General features: G+C 45.2%; 1 protein-coding gene across 1 annotated transcript; it reads left to right on the top strand.

Moving 5' to 3' along the window:
- The first annotated feature begins 419 nt into the window (after positions 1–419).
- LOC123766123 (ribonucleoside-diphosphate reductase subunit M2) lies at positions 420–6,154 on the top strand. The gene is made up of 4 exons (XM_045754993.2): positions 420–579; positions 711–791; positions 2,579–2,728; positions 5,131–6,154. Exons 1-4 carry the CDS (start codon positions 517–519, stop codon positions 5,965–5,967), a joined length of 1,131 nt encoding a protein of 376 aa, XP_045610949.1. The 5' UTR covers positions 420–516; the 3' UTR covers positions 5,968–6,154.
- The last annotated feature ends 4,928 nt before the right edge of the window (positions 6,155–11,082 follow it).

Here is an 11,082-nt window from a genome sequence, read left to right as displayed (position 1 = left end):
GTCTTCGAACGTTTCGCTTGATATTTCTTAAATTAATATCTATTATAACATGTTATTTGTGATTTACAAGATAATTATAGTTTATTTTTACAAAATTTTGTTTAAATAATTTTTCATACATATGAGAATTTGTTTTTTTTGGATGATGTAAAACTCTTATGTTTAGAAAAGTTACCACACCCACATAATAATTAATGCAAGCTGACGCCTAAAATCTCCCTAGATACTCTCGAGTAAATATTGTATTCAGTGATTTTATAAATAGCTATCTTACATTAGTTTACTACCAGTATTTATATTGAGTTATCTTGCTAGATATTACTTTAAAAAATCAGTAAGTGGCAGCAACTCCATAAAGGCGTCATATTCTCGTCCTCTGATTGGTTAATTCAACAACAGCTGGAGGGAGGTTCGCGCCAAATTTAAGGATTTATCTTAGCTGGAGTGAAGTCAGAGTGTGCCCGGCCAGACATAAGTGAGGGTGTGGAAACGGTTTAATCTATCGTACATTTCAAAATGCCAGCTAACGTACTTTCAGAGAGGCTGAACAATGTTACTATTGAAGACAAGGAAAATCAGGTAATTGTAAATACATTTCGCTATTCTTATTATTATATTACTGATACTTGGTTTTGTTTGCATGAATCCTAAAATATTTACTTTGTTCAAATCTTTGTCTTGAATGGTCAGTAAATGTATTTTTCTTGCAGGTCTCGAGTCCAAAGGCGAACAAAACATCTATCCTGAAAGAGAAGGTTCCAAAACAGACTGTTAAAGCGAGTCATGCTAAGGTGAGTGTCTGGAACATAACCGTTTAGCTTTTATGTAAACAACGCTCGTGGGGTCCCCGAGACCGGCAACAATGGCCACGTTGGTCAACTTATTTGAACAGAAATGTTGAATTGTAATCCTGGTCGGGGAGTTTAGTTCATTATGTATCCCCATAACCATCCCGTGGGCGGCATAGGGAAAAGTTACGAAGCACAGGAGCTCAGAGGTTGTATGGGTTAATGGGCTCAGGAGCTCGGGGGTTGTATGGGTTAATGGGTTCAGGAGCTTGGGAGTTGTATGGGATAATGGGCTCAGGAGCTCGGGGGTTGTATGGGTTAATGGGCTCGGGGGTTTTATGGGTTAATGGGCTCAGGAGCTTGGGGGTTGTATGGGTTAATGGGCTCAGGGGTTGTATGGGTTAATGGGCTCAGGAGCTCGGGGGTTGTATGGGTTAATGGGCTCAGGAGCTTGGGGGTTGTATGGGTTAATGGGCTCAGGAGCTCGGGGGTTGTATGGGTTAATGGGCTCAGGAGCTCGGGGGTTGTATGGGTTAATGGTCTCAGGAGCTCGGGGGTTGTATGGGTTAATGGGCTCAGGAGCTCGGGGAGTTGTATGGGTTAATGGGCCCAGGAGCTCGGGGGTTGTATGGGTTAATGGGCTCAGGAGCTCGGGGATTGTATGGGTTAATGGGGTTCAGGAGCTGAACAAAATATATTTGGCTAAGGAAGGTAGTCTTGATAAGTGGTTGTAAGATATTTGTAACAAGGATATTTAGATACCAGACTGATGGCTTATAATGCATATACATACAAGTGTTTCAATAATTAAGAATTGGGAGCATTTGTGAAAATGTTTTGCATTGATGTTTGTAGTTTGAGGTAATGAGCTTGCAATTGGGCTAAAAGTTTAAACGGTATATACCGTGTATATTTCTGGTTATGGAGAAAGTTTCCAATGCCTATTTTGATTTAAATGAGTCATTGAAAATAGGCTGAACTTGTATTCAAATTTGCTTTTAATTGAACAAAATTAAATTTAGAATATATAATTGACGAGAATTGGATTGGCTGTAGGTATGAATGAGTAAAAACAATTGTATACAGGCTACTGTGTACAGATTAATTGCAGATTTATTACCTAGCCCAATTTAACCTAACCCATACTTTGATAGTATAATGGCATTTGCTGAATAGATTTTGTCCCTGAACAGTACTAGAAAAATACCAATAGTATCCACAAAAGTTTATGTACTGTATACAGTAATGTATAATACTAGGAGTAGTACAGTACATGGTGTTGCTCAGGTGACAGAGGCCAGATCTACACGTGACACAATCTTCATTACTAACCATCGTTACTACCTAATCGTCTTCTCTCCTTCATTTTTCCCTTCATCACTGTAACCATCCATCATTTTCAGTCATCACTAAAATATTGTAAAAGTATTTGTCAGCCAAATCTATCCTGGCAGGGTACTTCCGTAGAAAATGTTGGAGAAATTTTGGCGAGATTACGTAATTACTGTATTCCAGTTTATCAAATTTAATGAGGAAGATGGGATTAATTGGAATGAAATTAAAAATATTTAGTAACTAAAGAGTTGGCATGGAATGAAGTTAATCAAAGCTATTATGTGCATAAACTATTTGGTTGCCAAATGAACTTCATTCTTGTACAGTAAGCCAGAGTTTACACATTCCATTGGAAAGTTTCTAAAAAGTAATCTGATACTGTATACTATACAATAAAATATTTGTAGTGTAATAATTGTACAGGATTGCATTACTGACTGCATTTATTTTTCCAGGTTGTTGCAATTGACAGGGAGGCTGAACCCCTCTTGAGAGAGAACCCGGGACGTTTTGTCATCTTCCCCATCAAATATCAGGACATCTTTCAAATGTACAAGAAAGCTGTGGCATCATTCTGGACAGTTGAAGAAGTGGACTTGTCTAAGGTAAAACTTTATATGGGCTTACAGTATAATTTTATGTATTTTCCACAGATGAATAATAAAATTGGTTATGATGCTGGTTCCCAGAGTAAAGAGGGAGGGTTTTTTTGTATAGGGGATTGGTTTCTTTTGAGATTTTGTATGTAAACCTTTCCTGAATTAAGCACTAGAATTAATACCAGAGGCAGTTTAAAATGTATCAAAATTTTTTCACATACCACAGCATATTAAGCCTATAAACATTGTGGCCAGGAGTGTTTAAAGTTTGCAGCTGAAGTTTGTTTTCTCGTTGATTGTAACTGGAATTTAATAATGCAATGGCATCCTGTATTATATATGAACAAGGCAGTAGTGTTCTTTAGTTGTAAAAAAGCACCGAAACCCTCTGATCCTCCCACTGTGCAAACCCTGCTCCTACGTAGGGTCATAGTTAATGTAGATTGCTCTATGGATCCCCAGTTCTACTTGATTGAAACTCGGAGCCAAATTTGGCATAGTGAACTCGCTTGTACCTCTAATCTTGTTAATTAACTTCCTGCTGATCTTTTATCACCTGTTAGCTTCTCAGTCTTCCACATCAAATTCTTTGTGATTAGAATTTGTAATTTTGGACATTGTTCGCTTGCATATCGACTTTTTCTGCTATGTAGTTCTTTGTGCAAGGTACATACTCGTCCACTTGAGCAGGTGTGCTGCATGCAGGATGTCCTGATTTTTCAAGATAAGAAATTTTATGTTTCAATTGTTCTTTTGTTGTCCCTTGATACAGTTCTTGGTGAATTAAAATCCTTTGACAAGTTCTTTTCTCCTTTTGCTCTATTGGCATCCTGCATTATATCTAAGAACTGTTGAATATTCTATAGCTTGATACCACCTTATAATAATTGCTTGAGTTTTCTCAAGAATCAAGTGAAATTGACAATTCTTATGATGTCACATGTTGCAAGATTTCCAGAATTTCAGAGTTGATGGCTTAACAAGTTCTATAAACCGTTTGTGTCATCTAGACACCAGAAATGTAGCCTTAAAGTAATTTTCCTTAAAGATCTTGGACATTCTGATCCATGGGCTGGATTAATGTGGGGATGGGTGACAAATAGTGTTCATAACACTTGCGAAGGTCAGGCAAGTGTGCACCATGCCCTGGAGCATTTATCATCATTAGAAAACGGTCTTTTAAAGCAAAAGTTTTTAATGGCGGTAAGCTTTCACTACATTGCTAGAAATGACAATAAACAAATTGGTGATATAGAAGTCGCCAATGGCCTGTTTAATGCACAGTGAATTAGTACGGGGCTGTTGAAGAAATTTTTAATGCTTTGGATTCATTGTGTGGTAAGCTGGTAATGGCTTGTTCTTAAATCCTCGGCAACAAAGAAAGGGAGGTTTTCCATTAGGGTGGCAAGACAGATATTGGCAGAATTTATATCCAAATTGGAATAAGACAATTAGAAGTTGAGATAATTTAAACTAATCATAAAATGAAGGTATGGATATTTACACTCTGCATTCTACATACAGATGCTGAGTTCATCATAAAAGGTTGGATTTTTATTTGTGCAGCTTGAATAGTAAGAATATGTACTGTAAGAATAGTATATGAACTTGGATTCATTATAGTGTTCATTTAATATTTCCTGCAAAAATGGATCTTAAATTTTCTATTAATTGACCTATTTTATAAAGATCTTAATTTTGAGTGATAAATCACAATTCATGCACTATGATAGGTATTGGTACATATTTTATTATTAATAACATTAGTGTCTGGCTTGGATAATTTAGTATACGGAGCTAGGCAAGTTAACGAACAAATCCACAAGGGTCTCGATGAAGCTTCGTACCTACACATGGGATATTCCCAGATGTGCCTTAGTCAGTTTACCACAACATGGTCAAAAGAATTGCAACCTGGAGTGCTACCGCCCTTATGAGGATCCCAAAGCTTCTCTGAAAGCTAACCGAGGTTTCACACAATTCCCCCCCCATGCACTCAGGCTGTCAACCAGATCTTTTACCTCTACGCCCCTACCTCATTACACACAAATCGCAAAAACGTGATACATAAAAATGAACAAATCCACAAGAGCCTTGATGAGCCTTGTGTGTATTGTAGTGGTAGAACATCTGGTTTAGAGACAGTGCATGGGGGAATTGTGAAACCCTGGGAAGGCTTCGGAGAAGCTTTTGGATCCTCGTGAGAGCAGTAGCACTACAGGTTGCAATTTTTTTGATCATGTCGTGGTACAGTTGACTAAGTGCATCTGGGTACATCCCATGCGTAGGTTTGAACCCTCAAGGCCCTTGTGGATTTGTTCATTTGAGGTACATCATGTTATTGTGATTCCTGTGTGTAATGTAAGTTAATTATTGCTGGATATTAATGCCGGTTTGTTAAATTTCAGGATCTTGGAGACTGGGAGAAGCTTAAGGATGAGGAACGCCACTTCATTTCTCATGTCCTTGCATTTTTTGCTGCTTCTGACGGTATCGTTAATGAAAACCTTGTAGAACGTTTCTGCCAAGAAGTACAAGTACCAGAGGCAAGGTGCTTTTATGGCTTTCAGATTGCCATTGAAAATATTCATAGTGAGATGTATAGTCTGCTTATAAACACATACATAAAAGATTCACAAGAGCAGAGCAGATTATTTAATGCTATTGAAACATTGCCATGTGTTAAGAAGAAGGCTGATTGGGCTTTAAGGTGGATTGCCAATGACACTGCTACATATGCAGAACGTATTATTGCCTTTGCAGCAGTAGAGGGCATTTTCTTTAGTGGCTCATTTGCTGCAATCTTTTGGATGAAGAAGCGTGGTTTAATGCCAGGCCTGACCTTCAGTAACGAACTTATCTCTAGGGATGAGGGATTACACACTGATTTTGCTTGCTTGATGTTTAAGCATTTGGTGAACAAGCCAGATCAGGAACACATACAGTCTATCATTGACAATGCTGTGCAGATTGAGCAAGAATTCCTGACCGATGCCCTTCCAGTGAACCTTATTGGCATGAACTGTGAACTAATGCGACAGTACATCGAATTTGTTGCTGACCGGCTTCTCCATGAGCTTGGCTGCAAGAAACTTTACAATGTCGAAAACCCATTTGACTTCATGGAAAATATCTCTTTAGAAGGAAAAACTAATTTCTTTGAGAAGAGAGTAGGTGAATACCAAAAATGTGGTGTAATGAACTCTACAGAACAGCGTAGCTTCACATTGGATGCAGATTTTTAATATAAGGATCTACTTTTGCGAAGAATGAAAGTATTGTAGAAGCTTTTATACTGTACTTTGTTTTTATACTTCTTATTTGGTTAAAATGAAATTTAAGTCAGTGTACACAATTGACAATCGTAATGAAATGTATATTTTGTATATCTCTAGTTTTTACTTCATACAATAAATATTTATGCTTTTTTTATTGGATCATTTATTTGATATCATCAATTTATGTACAATGTAGGCTTCTTAGTCAGATTTTTTTAAGGCAGTAAATTAATTGGGGTCAAAACTTGCAAACAAAAAAGTTATTAAATACTATAGAATTAAATTATTTTAGTTATCTAGAACAATGGGAGGATTCTATTACTGTATTGCATATAGCTAGGCACACATTTTTGCTTTGGTAGTTAGCCAGTTGCCAAAATGTATTTGGTAATTTTGCACATTTGAATAATAAGTGAACATTTATCTGGTAATCACATAATTGTACCTCTTGTTTGGTAGTTTGTTGATGCTACACAGCCTTGCCTTCTTGGTGCCTTCTTCTGATGCTGTACTTGGTAGTTTGTTCTTGAGGGAGGGACTTCCAGAGGAGCTTACTGGAGTTTATGCAATTTTTAAACTTTAAAATACAGTACACACAGATGAATGACTTCTCCCTTCTGTTGCCGAGTGCATTAACTTCACTGCTTCATTAGAGGTGCACTCCTATCTGGAATTTTGTTTACAAACTTCAGACTGGACAGGAATCCCAGATTAGTGGTAAGTACTCTATTATGGATTCAATTTGGGAGTTGTAGTGGGTTATACATACCCTAAGGTAAGAACTTTAATTATGTCTATGATAAAGTGTTTAAAATGAGCCTTATATTCCTATCTTTCTTGAGGCATATAAAAAAATTACGATTATTTACAAATTTACGTGAAATAAGCATTGTTCTGAGAGAGTTGCTCCGTCGATCGATCTGTCCGGAGTCAAAGCTCGGCTATTATAAAAGTACACGTATCTTCGCTTTAAATTTAAATATGCCCATGGTAAGGTATTTAGAACGAAGCTTATATATCTGTCTTTCTTGTGACATATAAAACTCTTACGTTTATTAAGGAATCTGCGTGAAATAGGCATGGTTCTGAGATGAATGCTGCGGTTTTCGAGTTTGACGAGCGATGAAAACTGCCACTTTTATACAACTACAAATATCTTCGGTTTTACTTAAAATATTTGTCTGGTAGAGGTTTTACATATAGATCGCGTTTCTGTCTTTCTTCTGACTAATAAATAATTTTGGTTTAATCAGTTATCAAGATGTTTTCAACAATATTCTTTCAGCGTTCGTCTTTTCCAACTTGGGCGACCCTTTTGGAAGCGCGATACTTGGGTTAACCCATCCTATAGTTGGGTCTGTTTCCAACTGGGGTTCGAATAGTATTATGGACGAATGTTGGAGGGAGAGGTCGACCCTCCAACCCCCCTCTACCATTTGAGGGGAGGAGGGTCTCCCAAGGAGGACGGTAGTGGATTCTCACACCCATCCTGGGAGGGGGGGGGGGGGAATGCAGTAGTGAACCACACACCCATCCTAGGGGGGGGGAGGGGCGGTAGTGGACCCCATACTCATCCTGGGGGGCGGTAGTGGACCCCATAACCATCTTGCGAGCGGTAGTGGACCCCATACCACTCCTGAGAGGTGGTAGTGGATCGCATACCCATCCTGGGGGCAGTAGTGGACCCCATAACCAACCTGGGGGCGGTAGTGGACCCCATAACCATCCTGGGGGCGGTAGTGGACTCATACCCATCCGGAAGCGAGCGGTAGTGGGCCCTACACCCGTCCTGGAGACGGTAGTGGATCCCACACCCGTCCTGGAGACGGTAGTGGACCCCACACCCGTCCTGAGGGACGGTTGTGGACCCCACACCCGTCCTGGGAACGGTAGTGGACCCCACACCCGCCCTGGGGGGCGGCAACGGGGCCCCACACCCGTCCTGGGGGAAGTAGTGGGCCCCATAACTATCCTGGGGTTGGTAGTGGACCCCATAACTATCCTGGGGTTGGTAGTGGACCCCATAACTATCCTGGGGGCGGTAGTGAACCCCTCACCCGTCCTGGAGGTGGTAGTGGATCCCTCACCCGTCCTGGGGTGGTTAGTGGATACCACACCCGTCTTGGGGGTGGTAGTGGATCCCACACCCGTACTGGGAGGGTTGTAGTGGACCCCATACCCGTCTTGGGGCAGTACTGGACCCCGCACCCGTCCTGGGGCGGTAGTGGAGCCTATACCCATCCTGGGGGCGGTAGTGGACCCCACATCTGTCCAGGGGGTAGTAGTGGACCCCACACCCGTTCTGGGGGCGGTAGTGGACCCCATATCCGTCCTTGGGGCGGTAGTCGACCCCAAACCCATCCTGGGGGGTGGTAGTGGACCCCACACACCCGTCCTGAGGCGATAGTGAACCCTATAACTATCCTAGAGGCGGTAGTGGACCCCATACCCGTCCTGGGGGCGGTAGTAGACCCCATGAATATCTTGGAGGGGGGGGGGGTAGTGAACCCCATAACCATCCTGGGGGCGGTAGACCCCATACTCGTTCTTGGGGCGGTAGTGGGCCCCACTCCCGTCCAGGGACATGTAGTGAACCCTATAACTATCCTAGAGGCGGTAGTCGACCCCACACCCGTCCTGGGTGTGGTAGTGGACCCCACATTCGTCCTGGGAGGCGGCAGCGGGCCCCACACCCGTCCTGGGGCCTGTAGTGAACCCTATAACTATCCTAGAAACGGTAGTGGACCCCATACCCGTCCTGGGGTCGGTAGTGGACCCCACACCCGTTCTGGGGGCAGTAGTGGGCCCCATAACTATCCTGGGGGGTGGTAGTAGACCCCATAACTATCTTGGGGGGCGGTAGTGGGCCCCACACCCGTCCTGAGGCGGTAGTGGACCCCACTCCCGTCCTGGGGGGTGCTAGTGGATCCCACACCCGTCTTGGGGACGGCAGTGGACCCTCATACCCATCCTGGGGGCAGTAGTGAACCTCGCACCCGTCCTGGGGGGTGATAGTGGGCCCCACACCCGTCCTGGGGGGTGATAGTGGACCCCATAACCATCATGGGGGCGGCAGTGTACCTCATACCCGTCCTGGGGCCGGTAGTGGACCCCATACCTGTCCTGGGGGCGGTAGTGGACCCCACACCCGTTCTGGGGGCAGTAGTGGACCCCACACCCGTCCTGGGGGGGGGGGTAGAGAGCCCCACACCCGTCCTGGGGGGGGGGTAGAGAGCCCCACACCCGTCCTGGGGGGGGGGGGGGTAGAGAGCCCCACACCCGTCCTGAGGACGCTAGTGGACCCCACACCAGCCCTGGGGGCGGCAGCAGGCCCCACACCCTTCCTGGAGGCGGTAGTGGACCCCATAACTATCCTGGGAGTGGTAGTGGACCCAATAAATATCCAGGGGGGCGGTAGTGGACCCTATACTCGTTCTGGGGGCGGTAGTGGGCCCCACACCCGTCCTGGGGGCGGTAGTGGGCCCCATAACTATCCTGGGGGTGGTAGTGGACCCCATAACTATCCTGGGGGCGGTAGTGGGCCCCACACCCGTCCTGGGGCGGTAGTGGACCCCACTCCCGTCCTGGGGGTGCTAGTGGACCCCACACCCGCCCTGGGGGCGGCAGCAGGCCCCACACCCTTCCTGGGGGCGGTAGTGGGCCCCATAACTATCCTGGTGGTGGTAGTGGACCCCATAACTATCCTGGGGGCGGTAGTGGGCCCCACACCCGTCCTGGGGCGGTAGTGGACCCCACACCCGTTCTGGGAGCGGTAGTGGGCCCCACACCAGTCCTGGGGGCGGTAGTGGGCCCCATAACTATCCTGGGGGGTGGTAGTGGACCCCAAAACTATCCTGGGGGCGGTAGTGGGCCCCACACCCGTCCTGGGGCGGTAGTGGACCCCACTCCCGTCCTGGGGGGTGCTAGTGGATTCCACACCCGTCTTGGGGACGGTAGTGGACCCTCATACCCATCCTGGGGGCAGTAGTGAACCTAGCACCCGTCCTGGGGGGTGATAGTGGGCTCCACACCCACTATTCAAAATTCGCACGATTTTTGGCCGCTAGCGGCGAAATTTCCACGATTTTTTGCCATTAGCGGCAAAATTCGCACGATTTTTGGCCGCTAGCGGCGAAATTCGCACGATTTTTGGCCGGTAGCGGCGAAAATCGCCCGATTTTTGCCCGCCAGTTGCGAAAATCGCACGGTTTTTGGCCGCTAGCGGCGAAAATCGCGCGGTTTTTGGCCGCTAGCGGCGAAAATAGCCCGATTTTTGGCCGCTAGCAGCAAAAATTGCGCGGTTTTTGGCCGCTAGCGGTGAAAATCGCGCGATATTTGGCTGGTAGCGGCAAAAATCGCGCGATTTTTGCCCGCCAGCTGCGAAAATCGCACGGTTTTTGGCCGGTAGCGGCGAAAATCGCGCGATTTTTGGCCGCTAGTGGCGAAAATCTCCCAATTTTTGGCCGCTAGCGGTGAAAATAGCCACTTTTTTGGCCGCTAGCGGCGAAAATAGCCACTTTTTTGGCGGCTAGCGGCGAAAATCGGTCGATTTTTGGCCGCTAGCCGCAAAAATCGCGCGGTTTTTGGCAGGTAGCGGCGAAAATCTGCCGATTTTTTGCCGGTAGCGGCGAAATTCGCACGATTTTTGGCCACTAGCGGCGAAATTCGCACGATTTTTGGCCGCTAGCGGCGAAATTCGTATGATTTTTGGCCGCTAGGGGCGAAAATCGCCGATTTATGGCCGCTAGCGGCGAAAAGAGCCCGATTTTTGTCCGCTAGCGGAGAAAATCGGGCGATTTTTGACCACTAGCGGCAAAAATTGCCCGATTTCCCGCCTCTAGCGGCGAAAATTGCCCTATTTTTGCCCGCTAGCGGCGAAATTCGCCCGATTTTTGGCCGCTACCGGCGAAAATCGCGCGATTTTTGGCCACTAGCTGCGAAAATCGCCCGAATTTTGCCCGCTAGAGGCGAAATTCGCCCGATTTTTGCCCACTAGCGGCGAAAATCGCACGAATTTTGCCCGCTAGAGGCGAAATTCGCCCGATTTTTGCCCTTCGGCGAAAATCGCGCGAATTTTGCCCG

This window comes from Procambarus clarkii, chromosome 9, assembly GCF_040958095.1.
Source record: "Procambarus clarkii isolate CNS0578487 chromosome 9, FALCON_Pclarkii_2.0, whole genome shotgun sequence".
Lineage (NCBI taxonomy): Eukaryota > Metazoa > Arthropoda > Malacostraca > Decapoda > Cambaridae > Procambarus > Procambarus clarkii.
Note: the sequence above shows the minus strand (reverse complement) of the source record. Positions and strands in the feature narration are given on the sequence as shown.

Excerpts from the sequence above, each read along its gene's own strand:
- LOC123766123 (XM_045754993.2), top strand. The coding sequence starts at position 517 with ATGCCAGCTAACGTACTTTCAGAGAGGCTGAACAATGTTACTATTGAA. Across the intron at positions 792-2,578 it reads TTAAAGCGAGTCATGCTAAG|GTTGTTGCAATTGACAGGGA; the intron begins GTGAGTGTCTGG and ends TTATTTTTCCAG. Across the intron at positions 2,729-5,130 it reads AAGAAGTGGACTTGTCTAAG|GATCTTGGAGACTGGGAGAA; the intron begins GTAAAACTTTAT and ends GTTAAATTTCAG.